This window comes from Ambystoma mexicanum, chromosome 10, assembly GCF_040938575.1.
Source record: "Ambystoma mexicanum isolate Mex_15411 chromosome 10, UKY_AmexF1_1, whole genome shotgun sequence".
NCBI classification, from domain to species: domain Eukaryota; kingdom Metazoa; phylum Chordata; class Amphibia; order Caudata; family Ambystomatidae; genus Ambystoma; species Ambystoma mexicanum.
Window position 1 is genome coordinate 293,666,338 of NC_090932.1, and position 27,839 is coordinate 293,694,176.

General features: G+C 47.6%; 1 protein-coding gene across 2 annotated transcripts in view; it reads right to left on the reverse strand.

The window, feature by feature from the left end:
- Positions 1 to 4,278: 4,278 nt before the first annotated feature.
- GPC1 (glypican 1) overlaps positions 4,279 to 27,839 on the reverse strand; it is a 409,732-nt gene continuing 386,171 nt past the window's right edge. For both annotated transcript variants that reach the window (XM_069617862.1, XM_069617863.1), the window contains 2 exons: positions 22,486 to 22,661; positions 4,279 to 6,551 (listed from right to left, as the gene is read on the reverse strand). In XM_069617862.1, the coding sequence (XP_069473963.1) occupies positions 6,343 to 6,551; positions 22,486 to 22,661 (385 nt within the window). In that variant the 3' untranslated portion in view covers positions 4,279 to 6,342. The remainder of the gene's footprint in view (positions 6,552 to 22,485; positions 22,662 to 27,839) is intronic.

Consider the following 27,839-nt stretch of genomic DNA (forward strand, 5'->3'; position numbering starts at 1 on the left):
CTTCATAATACCCATCTGCGTGTACCTTACTTTGACTGAGCCGCGGGTTGCCTTATCATTGTGATTGGCATGCTAGGGTGGGCAATGGGGGCCAGTTTCGCGCCTTGAAACACTTGTGTATAGGAACGTTACAAATGCCATATTATAGCATATCATTATTATTATAAGGGGCAGAGTAGCCTGCCAAGGAATTCAAGCAGGTATAATATGAAGGTACATTTCTGGTGGAAGAATTTGTGAGATTGGGAGAGTGCATTTGCCAAGAACATGTTACATTTTGGAAAATAACTCAAGGCAAATATTGAACTAGAAAACATTATGCTACAGTTCCAGTTTTGTTTAAAATGGATGGCTGACCGTGCTTGACCCCTACTGGAATGGGACAGGCCATGTGTGTTTTCCATAGCTACATGTCCCATAGGGCTACATTTGTTTTTCCATGCTGAATGATGTTCTTTTATCCTTTATAATGTGGGGTTTCAACATTCTTTTTCTCTGTCGTGGGGTTGAATTGCTGCATTCTCAACGGAATGTTCGAATTGGTGCTTGTATATTTGTGTTAGTGTTCCTGATGGTTTATTGTAGGCAGTGTTTTTATTTATGGCGTAAACCCAGTGCAGAAGAGGATGAAGTTTGGGCAATCGTTCTGTGGGTAAAGACATGCCATGGGTCCATTGTGTCGCTCTTGTAAAGGAAAGGCTATGCAGCCTGTTTGTTTGCTTATGCTTTAAAGGAAATGATTTAAGGAAAACGCCTTGCGTGAAGCTACCACCTTGAAATCAAAGTTAGTGGGGCAAAGCTAAATCTTTATCTGGTCTGAATTTCAAAGAAATGTGCATGGGACGATGCAGAATCTAACTCAAAATGCTGTATGTCGCCCACCAGACCGTAAACGTCAGCGGCCCAGAATCCTTTGAGATGTTCATCCAATGCATGTCTGCCTGTCATAACACGTTGATCCTGGAATGCAGATGTACTAGCAGTCTCATGCTTCAACTGGAATGCTTTCTCATGCCTGGCATACAATCTACGGACCGCCATGCCACGGGAAAGACCACAATGGAAGACCACCTAAACTTCAGAAAGCTATGTAGAAACTGGTTATTCACCAGACCATAACATTTAAACAACCATGGGTATGCATATTCCAAAGACCATACCCAACTGGGTTGGCAGAGCACACACCAACCGTTATGGCCTCAGGACTCCAAGACTGCATGAAAGCAATATGCTCCAACTATGTGCACGTCTGTGGTCAGATTCAATTGGTTTGGTTTTGACCAAGCCTCATCCATAACAATCACAAGACATCAATACCTCCCCTCGAGCACAGCCCCATGCATGGTCTAGGAAAACCATAGCAGCTCACTCGCTCTCCATAACAGATACACAACCTCAACACCACCTATGAGCAAAGGATCACAACAGGTCTAGACAACCACAGCACTCGGACGCAACCAAGCACCCTCCTCATTGGAGTCTGAACATTAAGGGCGCGATTAATGGAATTTTTTGCATGGTTCAAAGTGACTTTGCATTGCTGAAAAGTGACTTTGCACTGCAGACACAAACCCTGATTCATGGAACTGTGCAAATTGTATTTTTGCAGTGCAAAGTCCATTAAAAGTCATTTTGTACTGCAAAAATGACTATGCACTGACTTTACACAGACTTTGCACTGCAAACATACACTTTGCACGGATCCATGAACCAGATTTGTGTCGGCAGTGCAAAGTCACTTTTCAGCAATGCAAAGTCACTTTGAACCATGCAAAAAATTCCATGAATCGGGCCCTTAATGTTCAGACTGGTTATTCACCAGACCATAACATTTAAACAACCATGGGTATGCATATTCCAAAGACCATACCCAACTGGGTTGGCAGAGCACACACCAACCGTTATGGCCTCAGGACTCCAAGACTGCATGAAAGCAATATGCTCCAACTATGTGCACGTCTGTGGTCAGACTCAATTGGTTTGGTTTTGACCAAGCATCCTCCATAACAATCACAAGACATCAATACCTCCCCTCGAGCACAGCCCCATGCATGGTCTAGGAAAACCATAGCAGCTCACTCGCTCTCCATAACAGATACACAACCTCAACACCACCTATGAGCAAAGGATCACAACAGGTCTAGACAACCACAGCACTCGGACGCAACCAAGCACCCTCCTCATTGGAGTCTGAACATTAAGGGCCCGATTCATGGAATTTTTTGCATGGTTCAAAGTGACTTTGCATTGCTGAAAAGTGACTTTGCACTGCCGACACAAACCCTGTTTCATGGAACTGTGCGAATTGTATTTTTGCAGTGCAAAGTCCATTAAAAGTCATTTTGTACTGCAAAAATGACTATGCACTGCCTTTACACAGACTTTGCACTGCAAACATACACTTTGCACGGATCCATGAACCAGATTTGTGTCGGCAGTGCAAAGTCACTTTTCAGCAGTGCAAAGTCACTTTGAACTGTGCAAATAATTTCATGAAGCAGGCCCCAAGTCATCCCTTTTATGGAAACATCACTGCTACTTCCATGGTCTTACCAAAACCCTACAAGGTCAACCAAGGACACGGGACTTTCCCACTAAGGAAATTGGAACACTGCTAATCTACCCACAGAGCAATCTCCAGACACTGACAATGCCCCAGCAATCATCATAAAAATGTAACCAAGGACAACAAAGAGTCCTCCCTCACCCTGATCTATATTGTCAGTCTAGGACTCCCCCAATAACCTACTACCCTTTTCAATCTCTTTCACCCTGCAGTACGTACACAAATTCCCATGCACACCACAGCCTAACGTGCGCTAGCACACCCACTGCCAAACACACCTATGCAGATATAAGGGGAGCTCTCTCAGTGTGGACCTGCAGCACCTGTACCACTCATACAGCTAAATAGGGGGTCTTATGATAACCCATCTTATTGATGTCTTAGTGAGAATGAATGGGGTCATTATTATTTTCTATATAGAGAATTGGTGTCAGGATAATTCTGTTAGAAGAGAAGCTCATTTGGATTCCATGACAACCTAGGAACCGCTCAACAGTGCCTCAACCTCCAGCTGTTATTTGCAATGTTTACTTGGCCTATGTGAAAGCGGTTTAAGTGTAACCATTATGGACCTTCTTACTGCTTTCTAATTGGTAGGTAGGAAGATCTTGAGAGATATCCTAAAGGAGCCGGGTAAGGAAGAAGTATGGCCCAATTTTGCAATTCCTTTGCACTCTGACCTGGTAGGTGGGGTATGGCCCTAACGACGAATTCACATAAAAGTTCAGATCCATACGTGGAGTCAGGCACAGCTGCAAACGTTCACCTCTTATTTTTCCATATTTTACATGCCCTGGACAATCAATTAATTGCAGAAGCAACTAGTGTTGCACAATACATGGGCAAATCAACCCTGTAATGCTCTGTGCAGACAATGTGGTACTGATGGCCCACAATCCTATGGACCTGCATAGACTGATAAATGGTTATTCTGAATGTAGCAGAACGCAAGAAATCAATATTGCTGAGTCAGCGATTATGCGGTTTGAGCATGCCAAAAGGGAGAAAAAAATCAACATCTCTATTGGAGAAACACATTTATCTAAAATTAAAGTTTTGACTACCTGGGGGTCTGATTTTCAAGCATGTTAAAATGGGAATCACAGTACGGTAGAGTAAATTAATGAAGCAATCATTAGTCTCTACAGGAAAGGACTAAACTCAAACCTCAGAAAATTGAAGGGTGACTATAATGCCAAGACACTAGGCATTATAGTTTTTGCAAGTGCTGGATGGTTTACGAGGCCCCCCACAAAGACCTAGGTAAACAGGATAGTGATTTTCTAAAATAGGGTTTGAGTGTCCCAAGATTGATGACCACTGAGATTTTAGAGTTTGACAGGATTTACACAAACATGCACTTATTTCACAACAGCGGAACCTTCGGTATCTATGTGGCTTAATGAAGTGGCTGTGATAACAAAACCTTTGATAGATAATGTCCACACAAGTGGAGCTGCACCTGGATAAGTCACAGCTCACTTTTCAAGGTGGCGTCTTTTACTTGGCTCTCCACCTGAGGGCCAATTCTTGTGCCCTCGTTGGTATCGTAACATGCTGAAAACGATGGCTTAAAGCCAGCAAATTGATGATTGAGTTAAGACTTTTAAACTGTACTCTCAGTATGATAGTGACACATATAAAACAAACAGTTGCCATGAAAGGGCAGTTTTCTAGCAGTAAAAGAGGGGTTGGGTCTGAGCATGGACATGTAAAATTCCAAATCATTTAATGGGACAACCAATTTGAACAAAAGCAATTTGAGTGCTAAAGGAAGCGAAGAGATCAAATCAAATCAGCCACTTTCGAGCCCCAGAGCCTTTAAATGCCAAAAGGCGGGCATCATCCCAATGGTCGGCATGCATCCATTTGTGTACCTCATCCTGAAGGTTGAGCGTAAACACTATCATGAGATATAGTTTACTCTGCTTTAGGCAAACAATCAGATAATTGCAAAATACAATTTTAAACATAGAATTTCTTAGGTCTCAATTATGACAAAATGGAACATTTCTATGCCAATGTCTCCTCCCGCCCTTTTTCCCCAATGTTACACAAGAATGGACATGTATGTCCGCAGCCACGGTTTCAAAAAGTATTACTATCATATGAACATCATTATACACAGTGATAGAAGTCCAAACTTTCTCTGAGTGAGCAAACAAGGAGTCTTCTGGGCTCTGTCTCGGTCCAGTCAGTGGTGTCTGATTCCGCTTCTTGAACGAGTGAGCAGTATGCGTTAATGGGGTATCATGGCTTTTCCTGTCCTTCAGTAGGACTACAAGATGATTGGCAAGGACACAATGGGGATCCACATCACGACAGGACTCCCTGGAGCACTGCCTCCACAAAGGTTGGAGGGAAAGAACCATACTCAAATCTTTAGTAAACATCCATGCACAGATTTTTTTGTTTTGAATTGTGCTGTGAGTCACATGTTGCTTGTAGCTGGATTCCCTACGGTAAGGGTACAGCAGGTTGCACACTGGTGGCATAGTGTTGGTAACTAGATCAGAAGTGTCACAGCAATCCTCATTAGTCAGAATTTCTTTTCTTTGAACAAACCAATAGATCACCCACATAGAAATCACTGAACGTTGCTAATAATTCAGACAACACATCCCAAAACCATCCGGGTTAGGATGCAGGAATAAAAATTGAGATGCGTAACATTTATTAAGAGTTTCTTCCAGTTACCATGGCTGTGGGTCGCCATCAAGGATCTTGCAGACAAAATGAAAGCACAGTGCATGTTCTACTCATTTGCGTGATGGGTGTAAATTGAGAGTATGAGTTCCAAGTGGAAGTTGGACACTGTGCTATGATCCAATTGGCTAAATGGCTAACTTCGAAAAGCTCTCATCCCCACTGACCCTCGAAAAATGTTTACATACATGAAGTGTATAACACTTACAAAAAAACTGTCTTCAATTGTTTTTCCTACTGTGACGCATGTTGTGAAAAGTTGAAATTAATTGCCACTAGGAACAAAACACAATTGCTTTTCCTCTTCCATTGAACAGATCTTCCAAACATGAACTCTGTCCATGCACTTTCTCTAAGACTATAACAATCTGGCGTTTCTTGGTAGATTTTTCCAATATCAATGTACTCAAATCTTGTATCGAATGTCATGCAAAATCAAGGAAGATCAAAGTGAATTGCTGTTTGACTGGTCGCGCGCAGTGTCTTTCACTCTGCGCACCAGGACATTCTCTCCATCTAGTCTACAGTTCCAGAGATGAGCATGTGTTTGGGTGCCCCGGATGCCATATGAAATCTCTTGGGGTTGCACATGCCGTCGAATGAATGTGCGAGCATCAGGAAAATAGGTCATCAGTCGACATGATACCTTGAATAGGACATTTATAAAAAAAACAATGCTATTATCAGCATATTACTGTAAAACAATATATATATTTCAATGAAACCTATTTGCACTCCTGACAAGTGCAATTTTACAGCTGTGTTCTTAAAATGATACTGTAGATACTGTATAACAGTATTCGGCATTTGCATATTCGGCTGTTGGTGAGACGGAATTCACCAGGAAATCAGAGCCATCCTGGAGGCGTGTTAATTGAAAGGTTGTCCATGACAAAATACTGTTAACCCAAAAAAATAAGGAAGAACCCAACATGGTAAATACAGCACAGCCAGCTTAGTTGCCGCCAGCTACCACCTTGTCGGATGAAAGATAGGGCATTTTGCTCAAAGTTATGACGTTGCCAACAGCCTCTGTCGCAAGAGTTACAAAGCGAGAACCTCATGTTGTACTATGTTGTAAATGCTGTCGTAAAGAGCAAGAGGAGAAGGAGGAAAATGGAGGGCCGGAAGACGCTGCTTGCTCCGGGAACGCCCTGTCCAGCTTTCTTCTGCACGGTGCGGGAGTCCGATTGCTTCTTGACTGTGCTCTTCTCCAGTTTCCTACCGCACAGGTCATCTAGACAGCCACCACCACTTCCGGAGCCACTGAAGTCGTCACCTGCATAAAGCAAAGAGGGGGATATAGTGTGAATTGGACACCTGGTCAGAGGGGGGAGTTAAAAAAGGAACTTTATTTTTACAGCTAATCGGCTGCCTAGGGTGCCATCAGCGAAGAAGCAGCAGGGGGAGCAACTTTGGCCCTACAGCGTCGACTACGGCGCCATTGTACGGGGGGGAGGGGCAGAACATAATTCTGCTTGGGAGCAGCATACATGTTTGCACTGCACCTGCACCTAAGACGCCTAAAGTCATCACAGTAGTCTTTGTCCCAATAGGAATCAGTGCAAATGCTGCCAGAGTTGGATGAAGGCAAGTTCAGTTTAGCTTCTCACAGCTGGCATTATGTTTGCTCTCCATTTGTAGTAGATGTGATGACCACTGGGCAGATTTCGAATCTAATACCTATCTACAATGAGCAGGTGCTTCCGGTTCATGTTTTGAAGAAAGTCAATCGGGGCCATGCAGGGGGTCATTTCCGGTAATGCAACTGCTTTTAATGCCACCTCTGTGAACCTGTGTTTTTACCTGATGCATGCATCAACAAAAATGATTGTATTTTTTCTATTACCATAACTACCTCATCCAAAGTTAAACATTGGCCTGCTCCACTTTGTGCACTTTTAAATCCACAGCATGTGGGTCGTAGACTAATGCCATGGTTTATGGAATGCTAGCTTTGCCTTCTTCAGATGAATAAAGATGTGCACACCTTTTCCCGTGGGATCCTTTGGGCGTGTACACATAGATTATTGGTAATTGCTTAAAAATAACACCAGCTCTTGCAGAGGTGATGCCTTTAAGTGATCCACTCATCATTTTGAAAAAGAAAACCCATAGGTTTGGAAGATTGTGTGTTTTTTTGGGAAGTACTCATTCATCTGGCTAACTAGACTGTCATTATCATATGCAAGAAAAGATAAATGTACTTATTGCTTTGCATATGCTTAAACAGGATCATTACAAACATTACTGGTGAATTTGCTATGTTATTAGGCAATTCAGTAAAAGCAATATTTCTCACACAATTCTTTAAAATGCAAAGAATTACCTTTATAAAATACAGGAACTTTTTGTAATGATTGCTAATTTCCCAAAGAGAACAGATATCGTTGACTGTACACATGTACATTTCAGTGTAGGTTGCACACCTAATAGAGTGTCAATTTCATCAATACGGAATTATGTCACAAAAATATAAATAATTTCTAAAACCAAAAATATTAACGCCAACCTCAATAAAACACATTCACCAGCAATGGAGTGGCACACCTGTAGCCAGACTTTCAGAAGTGCTGTTCACATGTTGGAACCAAGGTACGCAAGTGTCGATTCATACTGCTTTTTAGGTATGCTCATAAATAGTTAAATATAGTATGCTTCATCAAACGTCAGTGTTTTAACAGCTGGAGGTGGTAGAGCTTACGTAGGGAGAATCAATGCAGGGCAGAAAGGTAGAAGGGATGGATAGGTCATCATTTGCAAAAATCGACGTAGTATTCCTCCTACCTGACATTTGGGAACTTATCTTATTACCTGACTGCAAACATAGTCCTTTTGAAAGAACTACCGTATGTTCCGGCGTATAAGATGACTTTTTAACCCAGGAAAATCTTCTCAAAAGTCGGGGGTCGTCTTATACGCCGGGTGTCGTTTTATAGGGCGGGTATATCCCAAACTATATTTTTAACTGGGAAAAGTTGGGGGTCGTCTTATACACCCAATCGTCTTATACACTGGAACATATGGTAAATATGATGCTGTCCTTGTCTGTGGCATATCGTTAGACTGTATTATACATAAACTTCATTTTAATAAAGCATGCCTATGCATGGTGAGAACATGGTGTACCCAACCACAGCAACGGTTTAACCAAAAACAAAATGAACATTATTTAATCAATAAACATTAACGTGTTTGCTCGAGCTTTAACATAAGCCCAGGCATTACCTGTCCCAGTAAAGCCCCCGCCCGGAGGGATGGAACAAGTTACTTACCTGTAACTGTTGTTCTCCAGCATGGGTCTGGCATGGATTCACATGCTCATGAATATTCCCCGTCGTCAGGCTGGGAATACTCGGTAAAGAAAAAATCAGTATCAGTTTCGTTTCTGATCTGTCTTTCGTAGTAGTAACCAATCACTGATCTCTGCGTCATACTGACCACAGCCAATGACTGCCCTCTACCTAAGCCCCGCCTCTGGCAGCCATCTTCAGATTTGGTAGCACGTGAAGTGGCAGTATGACCAAGTGAAGAGCCGCAGAGGGGTAGGCGGGAGGGTTCGCATGTGAATCCATGCCAGACCCATGCTGGAGAACAACAGTTACAGGTAAGTAACTTGTTCCTTCTCCAGCATGGGGTCTGGCATGGATTCACATGCTCATGAATAAAGAATACATAGCAGTACACACATGCACAACCACGGGAGGTGGCAAAGGCTCAACATTAAGCATTACATCAAACTCAACATTAAGCAATTCTTACCTCCTCACCAGGCTCACCTTAGGCGAACAGATTGCGCAGCACTGCTTGGCCGACCCTGGATTCCTCCCTGGAATCCCGATCGACGCAGTAGAATTTCGTGAAGGTGTGCGTCGACCTCCACGTAGCAGCCCTGCAGATGTCCAGCAAGGGCACACCAGATAGGAATGCCGTGGTAGCTGCGATCGCTCAGGTGGAATGGGCTCTCGGACGGCCAGGCAGCGGTCGGTTTGCCAACCGATGACTGTACATGATACAGCCGGAGAGCCATCTGGAAATGGAGGCCTTTGAGAGAGCCTTCCCCTGATTGACAGGTCCAAAGTTCACAAAAAGTTGTGACGTCTTCCGAAAACACTTCGTGCGGTCCACGTAAAACTTCAGCGCTCTAGCCACATCCAGCGAGTGCAAAGTCCTTTCGGCCGGCGACGAAGGTGACGGGAAGAAAACAGGCAACACCAAGGGTTCGTTGAGGTGGAAGTCCGACGGCACCTTGGGCATGAAGGAGGGGTGCGTCCTGAGCACTACCCTCGTGTCGTGAAAAGTCAAGTACGGGGGCTTGCAGGAAAGGGCCTGGATCTCTCCCACTCTTCGTGCGGAGGTGATGGCCGCAAGAAACGCTGTTTTCCACAACAAGAACTTCAACGGAGCCGAGTGCAGAGGCTCGAACGGAGGTACCATGAGCTTGGTCAGCACCATGTTGAGCTCCCACGCCGGGGCCGGAGCCTTCACCGGCAAGAACGATCTGAACAGTCCCTTCATGAATTCTTTCACCAGACGATGAGACCACAAAGACGTCCGCCCCGTGGTTCTGGTGTATCGGGAGATCGCAGCAAGATGAATCTTGATGTACGCGTGCGCCAGTCCAGCCTTGGCCAGCGTCAGAAGGTACGGCAGTACCTGGGGAGCCGTAATCCGTAGAGGGTTAATCTTCTGTGCGTGGCACCAGACAGAGAACCTCTTCCATTTGTGTCCATAGCATTTAAGAGTTGAGGACGCCCTGGCCTTTGCAAGAACCTCTCTGCAGTCGGCCGGTATGTCGTATCCTCCAAACTCTAACGCTGCAGGAGCCAGGCCTGCAAGTTCAGCGACTTCGGGTCGTGATGGAGGATGGCGCCTCCTTCCCTGGAGAGAAGATCCGCGTCCACTGGCAGCTTGATTGACGGGGACGCTGACAAGTCCAGAAGGTCCGGGAACCATATCCTCCTCGGCCACGCAGGTGCGACGAGGATCATCCTGCACCGTGACCTCATGAGCTGGTTGATGAGCCGGATCAGCAATGGCAATGGAGGGAACGCGTATAGAAACAGGCCCTCCCAGGGGAACGAGAAAGCATCGCCCATGCTCTTCGGCTGGGGAAACCTGCTGGCGAACCTCCGGCACTTGGAGTTCGTCGCTGTTGCGAACAGATCGATCTGGGGTGTGCCCTACCGTCGGAAGAGGCGGTCCACTAGATCCTGTCGTAGTTCCCACTACGTGCTTCCTGATGTAGAACATGGTGGTGGTGTTGTCGGTGAAGATCCTCACCACCTTGCCCTTGAGGGACGGAAGAAAAGACCTGAGGGCCCAAAACACTGCACGGCGCTCCAGGACGTTGATATGGAGGGACTTCTCCGTCGGAAGCCAAAGGCCTCTCGCATGCAGATTTTCGGTGTGCGCTCCCCACCCTTCCAGGGAGGCATCCGTGGTCACTGTCTCCTGGTGGCTGGGGGTCTGGAAGTCCATGCCCGCCGTCAGATGCGCGCGGGTGCCCCACCACCGGATCGCTCGTCGGAAACTCTCGTCGAGTGTGATCCTCTCCTCGAAGCTGCCCGTCGTCTGGATCCAGCGCGCATCCAGGAACTCCTGCAACGGGCGCATCCGGAGCCTGCACAGGCGGATGAGATAAATGCAAGAAGACATCATTCCGAGGAGGGACTTGATGGACCCCACCCTGGCCGCGTCCGCAACCAGCATCCGCTGCACCTTGCCCAAGATGGCCCTCGTCCTTTCCTCCGACGGAGAGGCCAGAAGCGACACTGCTTCGCTCCCAGAAACAGTGCGTCTTGCGCGGGCACCAGGTGGGACTTGGCGTAGTTTATGGAGAATCCCAGGTCCGTGAGTAGTTGGACGGTCCTTGCCGTGTGCTCCACGGCGAGCTCCTTCGTCTTTGCTCGGATGAGCCAGTCGTCCAGATAGGGGTAGACTTGGATCCCCTCTCGGCGCAGCTGCGCTGCCACCGGTGCAAGGCACTTGGTGAACACCCTGGGTGCCGACCTCAATCCGAAGGGAAGTGCTCTGAACTGGTAGTGATGCCCTTGGACCACGAACCTGAGAAACTTTTGGTGTCCCTTTAGGATGGGAATATGGAAGTAGGCATCCTCCAAATCCAACGACGACAGGAAATCGCCCTCCTCCAGTTGACCCAGGACGTGTTGGAGGGTGACCATCCGGAACTTCTGTGCCTTGATGAATTTGTTCAGTCGTCGTAGGTCCAGGATGGGACGCCATCCTCCCGTCTTCTTCTTCACGAGGAAGTATCTTGAGTAAACTCCGGAGCCCCGAAGGCTCTTTGGGACGAGCTCGATGGCGCCCTTCTTGAGCATCGTCTTTACCTCCAAGTGAAGTTGAGGGACGTGATGTTCTTTCCTGGCCACAGGGGGGGACGCCCGGGCACCTCTTTAGAAACTCGAGCGCGTGACCCTGAGCTAGGGCGTCCAACACCCAACGGTCGGTGGAGATGGACTCCCACACGCTGACGAAGCTCGCCAGCCGGCCTCCCACCGGGGTGCTTCGGTGGGGGCCCGACCCCACGGCCGGTTCAGTCCTGCTTCGACGAGGCTTTGCCGCCTTGTCCTCCTTGGCGACGACGGCGGGGTCCGCCTGACTTGCCTCGTCCCCTGTAAGCTTCCTGTGACGACGAAGGGGCCGCTTGACGGTAGGTGGAAAATCCGCCGCTGGAACCTTTGGAGGCACCCTGTTTGCCTCCGCCGCTCTGAAAGGGCGGCCGCCGTTGCTGGAGAACCCCAAGAGCCCGGGCCGTCTCTGTGTCCGCCTTGATGGCTTGAAGGGAATCGTCCACTGTTTTCCCAAACAGGTTGTTTCCGTCGAACGGCATGTCCAAGACTCTGGTCTGCACGTCCTGACGGAAGTCAGTAGCCTTGAGTCATCCACGCCGCCTAAGGCACACGCCGTTGCCCAACTGGCGAAATCCAGTGTCAGCGATGTCCGTCGCAATCGTAATGGCGTGGTCCGAAGCCACCTCTCCTTCCTGCAAGATCTCTAGGGCTTCCGCCCTCTTGTCGTCTGGTAGGAAGTCCAGCAGGGGGGCCAGTTTGTACCACAACTCCCTGTCGTAGCGGGCTAGGATAGCCAAGGCGTTGGCCGCCTTAATCGTTGTCGCTGCCGACGAGATGACTCTGCGTCCCATCGTGTCTAATTTCTTTCCCTCGCCGTCTGGCGGGGAGGTTGATGTAGAGGCCGCGCGCCCCCCCGCTTTCTTCCTGGCCGCCGCGGAGACGACCGAGTCCGGGGTCGGCTGTGCCCAAAGGCACAAGGGGGCCGCGTCCGGGACCCGGTACTTCTTCTCGTATCGATCCCTTCTAGCCAACGTCGTGGATGGTCTAGTAGAGGTACAGCGAGGACCGTCATCCTCTTGGTCTCGCGCCGTTGATAAAGGAAACCTTCCTTCTTCTTCTCTTCCGGGCAGAGCTGGAAAAGCTCGGATGCCCTGGCGATCATGGAGTGAAACGATCCAATCTCGTCGGGCGGGGAAGCCCGGGTGGGAGGTGACGATGGGAGATCCTCGTCGTAAACCTCATCGTCTGTACCCGTCGCGGCCGTGTCAGTCCCCGTATCATCCCCATGTGTCGTGGAAGGGGAGGAGGGCTGAACAGGTCGCGATGGCTGAAAAGGAGGTGGAGGGTGAATCCTTCTTCTCTTAGGGGGAGGGCTCCCAGAAGGGCCTGGCTCCGGGTCCCCCGTCGGGAGCGGTTCCTCCGTTGGTGGTAACGGCAGTCTCGTCCTTATCTCTGAGCACAAGGACTGTATAGCCAACAAAATGGCCGCCGAGTTGTCTTGCGGCACTGGTTGAGGGAGATCCGACGGGCGATCAGGAGCCCCGTCGGCATCCTCGACGCCCTCGTCGTCTTCCACGTCGGGGTCCCCCCCGACAGGATGGCCTTCTTCCACGCCAGAGCCGTGGCCTAAGACTTCGATCAGCTCCTCCTCAGAGGCTGAGGCCGAGTCCACGACGACCTCCTGCCCCCCCTTTTTCTTCTCCGTCAGAGGTTTCACTGGTTCCTGTCGATGGGCACGAAAGAGGACTCCCTCCGCGGTGGCAGGGAGATTCTGGGCCCCAGGGTCGCCACCACTGGTGTAGCCTCCACAGGCTGAGCCAGGGCCGCCGCGACTGTCTCGATAGAGGCCTTGGCCGGATGGATCAAGGCTTTCACCACCTTAGGTGCGCTCACCGCCTTGGGGGGAGGGTCACCACCTCGCTCCCCCTCCGATGGGGCCTTAGGGCACGACCGGGGTCTCTCCAGGAGTTTCGCCGGGTGCTCGGCCTTCCTCTTACCCGAGCCAGAGCGTTGGCTCGTGGTTGATGGCGCCAGGGAGGATGCGCCCTGCCTGGCGCCCGTAGAGCCTGACCGTTCGGCGCTCCCGGTGCCAGCGGACTCGCGGTGCTTGGCCTTCTGTTGGACCCCCGTCGCCGGGGCGCCCTCAAAGGTCTTAGAAGACTGCTCGGACTTCTTCTCCTTCTTCTCGCCTGACGGGCTCTTTCCTTCCAGCCAGTTGGCGAGACGTTGATGGCTGTCCTTCATGGTTCGCTCCGACATATTGCCACAAAACGCACAGTCCTTCTCCACGTGCGTCTTGTCCTCATGTAGGCAGTAAAGGCAAAGGGAGTGTTCGTCCTCCTTGAAGACATTCTGAAGCTGGCAACCAGGGCAGACCCTGAACAGCTTTCCGGGCGTCGAGCTTCCCTTCTCCTGGGCCATGTTCGAGATGGGCCTGAGAAACTTCTGGAGTCCTCCAAAAGCGTGGCTCGACGAAATCTGCACCCTTGAGGGGCGTAGACGAATCCGACACGGGTCCCCGTTGATCGGATGAAGAAACGGTGGAGCTTGAGGCTCTTTTGACCGAAAAAAGAGACATTTTTGAGAAAAAACGTGAAAAATAGCACTAACGCTCGAGAGCAATAGCACGAGGATCCCAACACTTGAACGTGCGGTAAAAATCTGAAGATGGCTGCCAGAGGCGGGGCTTAGGTAGAGGGCAGTCATTGGCTGTGGTCAGTATGACGCAGAGATCAGTGATTGGTTACTACTACGAAAGACAGATCAGAAACGAAACTGATACTGATTTTTTCTTTACCGAGGATCCCCAGCCTGACGACGGGGAATATTCATGAGCATGTGAATCCATGCCAGACCCCATGCTGGAGAACTATTGCTATTATCATCCCTGCACATTGTACATGTAAAAAACTACAAACCAAGATGGCTGCCGTGGAGTAGTGTTCCCTGTGCTGGCGAGGGACAACGGAGCACCAGCTAAGTGTGACGAGGGTGGGTGAGGGATGTGGAAATTGAGATTGGGTGTGTGGGGCGAAGGACAGGACGGGAAGCGTGGCACAGGGCCATTTACTTTGCATTAAAGACCCCATTCTGAGTCTCCTGATTGACTGGGTGGCCGCTCCCTCCTGGCTGGGTACTAAAATAGTTTTCATTTCTCTATCTCATAGCACCTATGGTATTATTCCCCTCTTCTTCTGCAGAGCCATTGTCCCCTTCATTACCCTATAGTACACATTCTTAGAAATGTTTTATGAATAAATTTGTATCGCAGAAAATAGTTTTTGGTACTGCGCTCTGGATAAAGATTGGTCGCCTGAATTTCCTACTATCTGTGTGCAGTGGTCAGTGTGTTTTATGGTGTCTGCGTAGAATTCCCCTCCAGATGACAATCACTGCTTTGATTATTGCACAGCCATACATCAGGCTGACACACTCTGGTTTTAGTTTGATCCAATGAAAATCTTCTAAAAACTCTGCTTTCTACAATAGGTAATAATATTATATCTTGCTCTGATAGGACATTTTGGTGTATATTGTGTAAAGAACATTCTATAACTCAAAATACATTGTTATTTGGGCTGCCTAAGTGTGCACTTTTTCTATTAAGATCGACTGTCTACTATGCAGCATGCGCGATTAGTGCAGGTATGAAATGTGACCATAGTTCTCCTGTATTTTATGGTGTCCACTGGATGACCCTTAAGGTGATGTAATCGATTTTAGTTAGGGGGCTTGTTTTGAAGGTGTTTTGCATGAATCTGCAGATCAATTTGGTGGAAAAGCTTGCCTGTTTTGGTGGTCCATGCTAAACTCCAAGAAGGTCTTGCACCCACTCAGAGCTTCTATTGGTGAAAAAAGGAATGCCAGAGACAACTGACAAATGTGGGGCCAGTGCATAGTTTTGCATAACACCAGCAAGAGCTGGGATCTTCAGTGTAGGCCACCCACTGCTGTCTGTTCTAACCCTCAAGATGGTACAGGACAATGTGAGTATTGTGCCAAAACAAAGCAATACATGAAAACAACATTTGATCATGTGATCAGTTCAGAGGCATGTATCCAAGGTCCATCCTGCAGCGATGGATCCATCAGTTTCAAAATCATCAATTAGCCTCCTGCAGGTACAGGATCAGGAATCCTCACTACATTAGTTTCATGGTCCACTCATTCGTCTAAAACTCAGAACAATACACCTCTAGCCCCCACATACATCCATTTCTTGTCCTTTTATATGCAGAGTGGTGCAATGCTTTGTAATGCCACCTTTACTTTCTAACATGTATATCCTGATAGTGGCATCCTTGATCCATTCCTTTGGTCTCGGTTTCTTGTCCTATGACTAAGATGCCTAAGCCCATCTCTGTTTTGCAATGCGGGTGGTTATTACCATTGGTCCCCTTCAGGGACTTCATGGAGGCCATCGGTCATTGGGTAAGGAGTCAATGGGCCTCATTAGGAGCGTGGTGGCCGCGGAATGAACGGTACCAATAAGGGATCAGCACCGTTCATTCCGGGCCGCCACATTACGAGGTCTGCAGCGGGCCCCGCTCTGGATGCCTGGCCAGACCAGACGTGCAGACCGGGACCAGCTAACATCCTTCCCATTCCCATTGAGCCCTATTGGGGCTCAAATGGGAATGGGGATGTACCGGGTCTGGGTCCCGCGAAATGGATTTACCAGGCCCTCCAAGGTCGGAATGGCCGGGTAAGTCCCCTTTTGCGGGACCCGGACCCGAGTTTGGAGGTAGCCATGCCCTTATTAAGGGCATGGCTACCTCCAAACTCGTAATGAGGCCCAATGTTTTAAACTTAAAAGTGACAAGCACTTATTTTGGCGACTCAGGGCCCGTGGAATTTATTTTGTTTTCCAACTAGTTTGGGACCCCTACCCACTACTGTAATATCTGTGTGGACGTTAACTCAGACACAACTTGTCACTGAAATCACAGGTGAACTCCACAGCAGGCTCTTGCTTTTGCCATCTTTAAGAAGATACTTCCATACATGCCGCTGGTGCTTCATACCGTAGTAGTGTTGACCACTCGCTTCTCTTCCCCTGATTATGGGAACAGTCTTCATCTTGTGTTTTCTTTATATCTCATAATGCATATGCAGTTGGTACAGGATTCCGCTGCCAGATAAATCACAGGAACCCATAGCTTGGATCGTATTTCTCTGTTTCTTTGTCCCGTGTATTGGCTTGCAGTGAAGGACGGACTTCATTCAAGGTTCTATGCATGTCACATCCTACCTTTAACAGTGTGGGCCCATTGTTTATCCATGATATATTGACCCAATGTACCCTGCTTGTGCTCTTTGATTCACGCAACTCAATATATCACTGTTCCAACTTTCCATCGCACAAGTAATGGTGAGCAAACTTTTTCAGTTGTAGCTCCTACTCTTGGAACTCTTTGCTGCCCTGTCTGTGAGCTGTCCTGGACCATCTTTCCTTTTACAGAGCTATTGATACTTGACTCTTGTGTAGAGCGCAGTGAGATCCTTGCAGTCTTCTTCCATAAAGCTACTAGCAGCATCCTTTGGCGATGGAGTACTTCATAAAGCATGACTATTGTAGAGGAGCAGGTGAATGCATTTTCCCTAGCTCCCGCACCATCACCGCCATCATACTGGAACAGCAGGAGAAGGCCTATATGTGGGACACCATGTTTTGTTCTTATACCGCATTGAGTGTATGAGAGGCGCTGTGCACTCAGATAGCCACATTGAATGTGCCCTCGCACTGAAAGTGTCAAAGGATGCCACATGGAAGGATGTCAGCACGCACCTATGGGCGTTATGGAACGTTAAAGAGAAATCTGGTTAGGGCAGAGTGATGTCATAAAGAAGTTATATGAATCTATGCTGAAACAAAATGAAAATACTTAAGCAGTAGCAATGTAACTGAAACACCAAGAGACGCATGTACCTAAAGCTAAAGTAATGGTGAATACAAAGAAGATGAAGTTACTTACTGGTCAATAATTGTAAATACGCAGTAACACAAGGTAGAAAGGAAACATATAGAGGTTTGCTATAGAGGAATATATAATGTGGCAAGGATGGGCATGATAGGAAAATAGACGCTGGCTAATGTTGAATTCAACTGAGCTACCTCAGAGACAGACTAAGGCTGTAGAATCAGGAGACACAAAAGAATAGTTCAGTGTGCAGAACCGATGATGAGTCAAGGTTAGCCCAGAATTAAGAATGCTATTTTAAGGAATGAGCACAGAGCACAAAGGGAGTTACATGGACAAGCTTTGAATGTGGGATATTCCTCATAGATTGAAGAAGAAGAAAACATCTGCAAGAGCCAACTGTTGGTCAACTAAAAGTGTATAAAGTTCATATGATATAGAGTGAGCAAGTCTCTAGAGGCCAAGAGGAGTAACAGCACCCTGCATAATTGATTCAAATAGCAGTAAATAGAAGATCAAAATGGGCAGATTTCTGGTCTCTTCACATGTGACTCAGGAGTCGAAAACAAGGGCTATTCATTAGAGCCTCAGATGAAGATAATGTGCTCACACTCCCTTGAATGTTCCAGGACAGTGAGCAGGCTGCAAGGTCAACTACAAATGGAAGACTTTGATTTATGGCCGACCGATGAGAGATGATGGACTAACTGGGAAAACGGGGAGTAGTCAGATGGGATTCAAACACCTAATTTTTGTTTGTTTCACGTATGTGCTGCTAAAGATTCAAAAGTCCAAGGATGGGATAGCATGTCAACGAATCAGTGGGTTTGAGGGACAACCTAACATACAATGTTGCATAGACCAATCCACTGCTATTTTGTTTGCTATATTCTTTACTGTACAAATGTAGAGGTAGTTCAAGGCGTGCCCTGCAGATATGTGGTAGCCAATAATGCACTAATCCTTATATGTTCTATAAGTAGATATGTTCCCTTAACAAATCCCTCCCCTCGATAGGTCTTCTATTTTTCTAGGTAGAATGACGTCATAGATGATGCACATTGGGGTATAAGACCTTTGCATAATCAAGGTTAGGTGTGAGTGTGCATGCATCAGTCTGATGCCTGTCCGTTCTCCCTGCTTCATTAAATGAGAATAAAGTAGTACTTTGCCACATTCTTCTTGTCTGTCGGATTATTTGGTCTGAGATAATGATTTGCAATTCCATCTAGCACAAAAGACGCTTCAAGGTGCTAGAGCACATACAGGTGAGTCCATCAGATTCAGAACCATCACTTTGACGACTAGAGATATAGAATGAGTGCTTATCGCTGTTCAACAACAATTGCTTTATCCAGGGTTCTGGGTCAGAAGCAATTAAAATGTCAGTTTCTTGCTTCCAATAAAGGGACTGAAATGTGAACGTTCTCTAAATGTGTTGCAATGGCCACCATGCTTACATTTTCATTAAGGGACACTTAGCTGCAGTCTCACCAGGAAAATGCTGGGGTTCCCCAAAGACCCACACTTGATATCTCCTCCCAAAGCCTAACTAAGAACAATAATCTCTTTTTTCTCTAGCTCTTTCTATAAAGGACTTTACATGGAACATTTTTATAAACAATTCATGTTACCCATCTCAAAAAACCGGCCCTCTTTTGACCAACCATAAAAGGGCGAAAGGCTAAGTCAGCCTTGCCGTGGATCTAACCCGCAATCTGCAGATCACACACGAAGCTCAGCAGGGAGTGTATAAATGAACAAGCAACCTTACAGGATGGGAGGAAACCGGACCCGGAAGTGCAAGTATCGAGATACACACTCGATTCGGACGCCGCGATAGAGAATTGACAGCGTGCACTTTAAGGGACCAGCCTGAGAATGAAGTACAGCACGTATCTGTGTGAGAAAACACGACTGGAATAACGAGCGGAAGATTATATACTGAAGTGGGAGAATGGAAGACCAGGCTCCCGTCCTTCACCTCTCGCGCTTGGCCTAGAGGGTCACGGCCCAGACACCCGCCGCGAGGAGAATTTGTCCATCTACCAGACGACCAGGTACCCTGGTACAGGAACATACGGATGTGTCCACCTGCCTGCCCAGCAGCCCGCACTGGCCATGCCGACACCTGCGGCTCGGATCAGCTAGACTAAAAACCACACGTCGTTAGAGATGCCATGACGACCTAGACAACGGGAAGCACATCTGTATAAATATACCCACTTAACATTTCCACACCAATCTACACGAAGAACATACTCAGTGCTCTGACGTAGGCGACAGGCATATTCACGGACGTGCATCTTTATTATTTTTACATAGGCTTTCAGAGTGCAGAAACGCAAGACGCATCATGAACTCATCTATAACGCTTGCTCACGCTTCCCTTGAAACCCGTTACCACCATGAGAGGTATAATGGAAACACGATATTGGTCATGGAAATATATGCCACTATAATCTAAAGCACCCATGCACGAAATGGATCACTTATGCACCAGGCCCAAGTAGGCCTCAAGCAAGAGTTCCGTGGACATTAACAAAGCAAAAGTCAGGTTGCTGATCCTGCAGAATGAGCCTGGTGGAGCAACCAGCCAAGGTCGCAATGTTGCAAACCCACATCCAAGAACAAATCATCAAAGGCACGATGTTGCAACCTTGCACTCCGCGTACCAACGTTAAAATCATATCTACAAATTAAACCAGACACACAGTGGAAAAACAATATTAATTGTGCAGAATTCTGCCTCAAACACGGTCCCGCCTCACGTGACCAAGCCGAACCTGACGAGATGCCAAAACCCAGGAGAGAAAGGGCGTCTGGGTCCCTCACTACGAGACACAGGCCGGGACACTTGAAAGGCTCAATGGACACCTGCTACAGTGGGAACGGTCAGCTCCCACCTATGAATAAATCCTCACATTGTCTGCATGTACCCATATTGAAACATTGTTGCAAACACAGGTACACCGAGAGCTGGGAACAACGGTGGTCCCAGGCTGGGGAGCTCACGGATGCACCAATCAGAACATGGGGCTCTTATCTCAGACGTCAGTAACATTAGCCAATCCTCAGGGGTCTTCATGTAACAATTCTTATGTATCTAATTGAAGGGACAACCCAGATATACCACCTGACTACACCTTGACCACTAATATCATTCTCTATATGTGTACTATACTAACCCTACCACTCGAGCAACCAATTAAGAGTGGCGATAGGTTTTTTGTTAACTTTCTGAAGTGACGCAAGTAGCGCGTCATAATGTAGTAAAAAGGGCCTGCGAGCCCCACGATTATGTGTGTGTCAGGACGAACGCGTACGCTCCTTGACCCATCCCTGCCGTTTTGCATAAATAAACAGCAGAGTCGCCTTGCTCCTTGTGTGCGTCTCATACTCTATCTCACACCTGGGATATACGGGAGGTGTTGGGGCCTCCCTGCCCGGAGGTCTGCGGACGGCCCGGCCGACCCCGGCAGAATTTCCCCCCGACAATACCACAAGTAAAAGGCATTAAGAGGCTGTGATAGAATGCACAATAGTGACGAGAGTGCGGTTTGAAGACAGTGCATAATACCCATCTGCACCAGATCTGGGGCTGCCAGTTCGGCACAGCATTGGAGTACCCTTTAGAGTCACTCCCACTGATTAACCAACACTGGGGGCACTGAGAAAAACCAGGAAGTTGTTGTTGTCTATGTTAAAAATGTGTTGTGGATTGTGTACTAAATTTGTATGCTGCATATGACAGTATGGTGTTTACACAGGGCCATCCGTGAAGAATTTCCAAGAAATAGATTTTACTGAGATGAATGGAATGAAACATGTTGGGTGATTGTAGAGTGTGGGTACTGATGAAATTAGTGTGATTGGGTAGTAGAGTGAATAGCTGTAAGTGAGTTGCATAGAAGAAGTTTTAATAATGCAGGCATATGTATTGTTGGCTCTGTGAGTTTAACCACCTTGTTTTGATTTGTATTGTGATGAATTAAGAATCGTCTTTTAGAATCATGTATAAAATTAATAAAATATGATGCTATTTTTTGTATACAAAATAGGCCTCATTATGAGTCACCCGGTATGGAAATAACAGTGGCGGTAAACCCGCCGCCACCCTTGTTTCCATACCGGGTGATCTTGAGTCCTGCAGGCGGAGGTGTCATTCCCGCCAGGTCTGACGAGATGGTGCCGGTGTTTCCATGGTCCCCATTCCACTGGGAGTCAATGTGAATGGGGATTTACCGAATTCCGCCTGCGGAATTCCCGGAACACTGGGTCATAATGCCCCGGTAATTCCGGGAATCACAGAGGCGGAATGGTAATACGAGTCCGGCGGTAACCTAGCCAGAAAACGGCAGGTTACCGCCGGACTCGTAATAAGGCTCAACGTCTTAATATTTGTTTTGAAAAGACGGGTGGCTTCCAGTGAAGGGGAGTGTAAGTGACTGCTCTGGTAAAGATACTAGTGAGGAAATGGCATTTAACCACCTGAATTCTCTTGGTTTAGAGTTATTGTTTTGGGGATAGATCTTGTGGCTGTAAAAATACCCCTAGCCTCTATATTGTCGTTTATTGTCGTGAAGAAGAAAAGACCACATTAACAACACCATTTCAATCATTTTGGAATACTTTACTCTACCCTGATTAGGACAGTCTGTTTTTAAGGAAGATGACTAGGTATTTTATTTACTAATTAGTCACCTTTGCAAAAGAATAAACTATTACAAAAACAAGCACACTGCCACACAAAAAAAGGAAAAGACCTTGAAGGCGTAGCCATTCGTCTCCAGAAGAAATTATTTTGTTTTATAAGAATGTCATTCTGACACATAAAAAAATCTTGTGATCTTGGCACCATACTAAGAATATACTTCTAAATGATGCTTTGCTGTCATCACATCTCATAGGAACGCATGCACCTCAGCTAGAAACCGCAATGTTTCATTGGTGGCTGGGGCAGGTTGAGTCCACTTACTTGTGTCCTGGTAGTCCACATCATTGCCGTTGTAGGCATTTCGCAGCCTGTTGGTCATGATCTTCAGCTGCATGATTTGCTGGCGGATAGTCATGTCGGGCTTTGTTATGTCGACATCCACCTCCGGGTTGTTAATTTGGCTAGCAAGACCATCTCCCATAAGCTCTGGTAGATACCTACACAAAAAACACACAGACATATGAGTGACATCCCTCGAGATGGCTATGATGGAGCAACCCATATCACAAATTACAAACCTAGAATATCTCTCTCAACAGTAGGGTATTTTGTGAAGTGGTGGCAGTTTTGGGCAGTATTGGAATAGGCACCACTTGCTTTGCTGTAGCAGTGCCACACTAAAAGATCACACTGGAGCACAGCCCACCTCCCTTGCCCATACTGCTAGAGGGATTCTTAATGATTAATATTTACTCTAGATGCAATATTTGGCTAACACGCAAGCTTGACATTAAAGGGTTAATTCCTTGATCTAATTCGGTGACAGATGGCTCAGCTGCAGGCTAAAGCAATACATGCCCCCATATCACACCATGGGCCTCATTACAACCCTGGCGGTCCAGTAACAACGGTGCCGGTAGGCTTACCGGCACCGTTGTTACCGGACCGGGAGAGTACAAGATTGCAGGCCGGGGGCCTTTCTGCCCGCCAGGTCTGACCGGGCGGGCGGAAAGGCACCTGCTCGTAGTCTTTGACGGTAGCACCGGCACCATTTTATGAATGGTGCCGGTGCTACCGTCTTTCCCATTACCATTGAGTCCTAGTGGACTCAATGGGAACGGGTAGTAACGTTTATAATGCCCCGGTGAGTCCCAATTGACAGGCACCGGAAGAAATACGCAACTCCGGCCGCAGCTGCCGTTTATACCGGCACGGCTACCGCCGGAGTAGTAATGAGGTCTCATGTCCCCCATTAGTTTTTCCTCATTTTATAAAGTCCCCTGTCTAGATCCGTGGACATCTATAGGGGTGACCTTGGAGACTGTGTGCCTCCCGAGTTGATTGACGATGGACCCGGGAGTGGTATGGGGTTGCCCACTAGTCACCACTACTTGATCCCCACCACAGGGCAGGAACAAGTCACAAAGGGTGTCTTAAGGAGTACAGTCCTTGGAGAGCAGGAGCTCCTGTCCCTGGAAAGCCAGAAGAGTCAAGTGATTCCAAAAAGAAAGAAAATGATGTGGGCCTGACATGGAGAAACCCCTAATGCTGTCTCTTTAAGAGAGCGGAAGCCCCAAGTGAGGGGGTACATTTCCCTTGACATGGAAAATAAGTGCTAGATTGGACACCCTCAGTGAGCCTTTTTGGACTTCAGAGGCACTTGTTACTTGTTATGTATTCACCATTTTCAGTGCAATTGATGCTTTTGGAATGGCTCCTTGCCGCTTCCCCCTGCCAGCCTTCCTGCCTCCCACACCCCATGCTCCACAGCATCTGACTGAGGCTGCTTGTGCCACATGACCAGGAAACACCTGCATTTAAGAGAGGTTCCCCGGCCAGTCTTGTCTGGGCAGATGGCAAAGGGCAGAGATTAAGGGTGCTGGCTGTTTGACGTGCGCCCAAGCCCTATGACGATTCTCGGCTCTGACTCTTCTATGGTAGGATAAGGGACCACAAACTCCTCTACCGCTGTGCTTCCCCTACCTATGCTCGGCTGGCTGTCCCAATTATGTGACCAGTTTCTATATGGTGTCCTATATTGTCTCATATCAAGGCCTCCATAGGAAAACACATTGCATGGTTCTATATGGGGCTCTATATTGCTGTCTCCCCTTTAGGTACTCCTCAAAAAGTGCTTTGCATTGTCTCTATATTGCACGCTACATTATGCCTCACTTCCAGGAAGTCTTTGAAAATGCATTGCAACAAATGACAGCATTCTATAATGTGTCCTATTGTGTCTCCACTCTATTCATTTCTAGGTACCCCTAAAATAGCACTTTGCATTGTTCCATACTGTCATCCATTGGAGTAATTGTATCTCTGTATCATTTAAAGAGTACCTTGGGTAGTTTCTATTTTGTGTTTCAATGGTAATTGAATCTAGACCTCCCAAAAAAAGTACATTGCATTGTGTGTATATTGTGATATACTGTTTTTGCATCTACGTAGTCTTAAGAAAGCGCACTGCATTAGTTTCTTTTTTTTTTGTTTACTGTACTTACATTCACATGTTCCTAAGAAAGTGCTTTGCATTGTCCTATCATGCACTCATTGATGTTAGCTCAGTAACCTAAGCAATCGCACTGCATTGTTTTTGATATTGCACTTTATTGCATTGACCTCAAGACATTCCGAAGAAAGCACACAGCATTGTTTCTATACTGTACTCCATTGTGTCCACATCTAGGGTTCCCAAGAAAGCGCACTGCATTGTTCCTCATTGTGCCCCATTTTGTTTCACATCTAGATATCCCCAAGAAAGCATATTGTATAGCTTTCAATATTGTACACTAATGTCTTGGCATCTAGGCTTACAAAAGAAAATGCATTGCATTGTTCTATAATGTGCCCTTTTGTGTAGTACATCAACTTGCAAACCTGACAAACTGACCAAAACACCTTGGCCAGTCAAACATTTGAGACCGGCCAGCTGTAAACAAAGGGCCGGATAGAATTACTGTTACCTCTGTGGTGTCTGGCAGACACTTCCGTCCGTCGGAAATTTCTGCCATATCACAAGTTGGCAGGAGGGTGCACGAACTATCGGCGGTAACGGTAATTCGAATTACCCTCTGCATTGTCCACAAGGCCTTCTGGGGCCTGGGGCCCAAATACCTTCAACTCTCTCTTCCTAAATATCTTCCTTCCCGAGCCCTTCGCTCATCCGTCTCCAACTCCCTCAGGGTCAGCCGCTTCTCGAAGCAACGAGCTGGGGGTAGATCTCTCTCTGCAGCAGGGGCCTCCCTCTGGAACAGCCTTCCTGCCTCCCTGAAACTTGAGGAGAACCACCTCCGGTTCCGGAAGCACCTCAAAACCTTCCTCTTTGCTTCTGCTTTCTCTCTCCCTCTCCCCTGCTGAACAGCTTTAATTCTTCACGGAATCTGCTCTGAATCTGCAACTGGGCCACTCTCAGTGACCTCGGTCCAGGGCCCAGACACTCTCCACTTGCACTGCCTCCCTGGCACCCCCCTGCACTGCGGGACTGTCACTGTATCCGTACAGCCCCCCCTTCCCAGCACTTGTTCTGCATCTACCTTGCACTTGCCACCAGCTGGCCTTATTTATTATTTTTTACGCTACTTACCCTGTACTGCACTTCCCCCCCTTCCCCTTGCACTTTTTCCCTTCCCCCCACCCCGGCACTTGCGCAATCTGAATGACACCTGGCCTAGTAGGATCGTTGTCTGTCTTCCCCTTGTTCCCCCCCCGCCTCGTCACGCCTTGAAACACTTGTGTATAGGCGCGTTACAAATGCCATATCATATCATATTATATCATATCATATCATATCATACCACCGAAAATCAACAAATAACAGTAAATTGCAAAATTTTGGCAGAATTCCCTTACCGCTGGAAAAACAGAGGATTTACTGAACGGTAATTCCGCCAGCGGAATTACCACTGGGCGAAAAAAACATTGTTTTGCAAAAGGGAAGCTCAGCCGCGACCATCTTTAAAAACACAATCCATCTTCAGTCCAACATTTACCTTCACCATCCAGCTACCAAACTCAGTGGAAACATGGCAAGACGAGGGTGCCATAATTAAAGGTCCGCAAACCGAAATTCAGTGAGGCAGAGCTGCAGGTATTGGCAGATGTGGTGGTGGCCAATGCTTATGATCTTTTGGGGCAAATCAGTGCAAAACAAATGTACGCCGCAAGAGCACGATAAGGGCCAACATAAGGGACAAGGAAGTGGCAGTGGCCACTGTGCAGCGGGATGTGAAGACTACAGGAAGAGGTGGAATGACCTCAGGGTGCGTGTCTGCAGTCTCATCGCCATTCGTCACTGTGAGACCACTTGCACTGGAGGAGGTACAGCACAGCTACTGCACCTTATCCCCTGGGAGGACATAGTGGTAAGTATCCTTCACATGTAAGGGATAGAGGCAATTGGAGCAGCAGAGGCGGGAGTAGGTGGCAAGCAGAACCAGGTGAGTACAAAAGCACACAATGGGGGCAGGGAAATGTGAAGGCAGTGCATGTGTCCCAGACAGTATTAGGCCAACACACAGGTGACAATGTTGCTGTTGAGTGCCTTGCTGGCTCACTGTCAACACTGCTACAGGAATATGCATAACACATTCATGTGTATACCTGGAAGCTGCACCATGTGGCAAAACATGTAAATCAATGTGATTACTGTCGACATGAACAGACTAGTCACCTCATGCACCCTTGACAGCCAGAAATGCACAATGTCATGACCAGCAACCCAGAAATACAGCTAGTTATGCCATATGTACCATGAAGATGATTGTTATTACCAGGCCCCCAACACATGAGCCAACACATCTGCTGTACAGCATCAAAAATGTTATCCTCCCCATGAGTCAGAGTACTATCACAAGCATGGCAGGACACATAGGGCTGGACAGACACCCTCCACAAATGTAGTCCTCAGACTGTATCGACCTGCGTCAACAAGCCAGGGGTGCACACCCTAGCAGCCACACCAGAACGATGGCACACATACACCCCTTATCATTCATAGACCAGCTAAGTAATGTTAATGGCGCACAGGCAACCCACGCCCCAGTGCACTGTGTACAGGACAGGCATGAGACCCAGATATGTAGATGGAACCAGACCCCTGACCATTCCCTGTGTTCTGTGCATGTACTTGCCACAGTAAACATGACAACTGAATCTAGGTCTTTACTCTCATTACAGGGACATAAGGCAGCCAGCGTGAATGTACCAGTGGCAGTGATGTAGAATATCCACATGCCGTGTCCATCAACACAGCAGTAGAACCTGCAGCCCCAAGCACTGCTTCTGCCACTCATGCTCTCCAGGCATCAGGCAGTCAGTGCAAGACTGCTGCACCCATCACCACCTCAGCTGCAATTCCCTTGCCAGTCTTACCATCCCTCACCTCAAATACCAGCAGTGCACATGGGTCAAGTCAAGCAGGATACCACTGGTGACCACTACCACCAGGCACCCTTTTATCGGTCTCCAGCATCCATTCTTTGTCGCCGGTCAGGGGTGGGGCTGCATTGGACCTGCCCTCATCCAGGCCACCCCCTCCAGTCCTTGGCTCTCCTGTGATCAGTCATCCCCAAACCCCTGTTGCTGTAGGCCTGCAGTCACCTGCACAGCCTGCCGACAGTGATGATGCTTCAGATGGTGGCGATGCAGCAGTCTTTTAGAGTGATGTAACACCC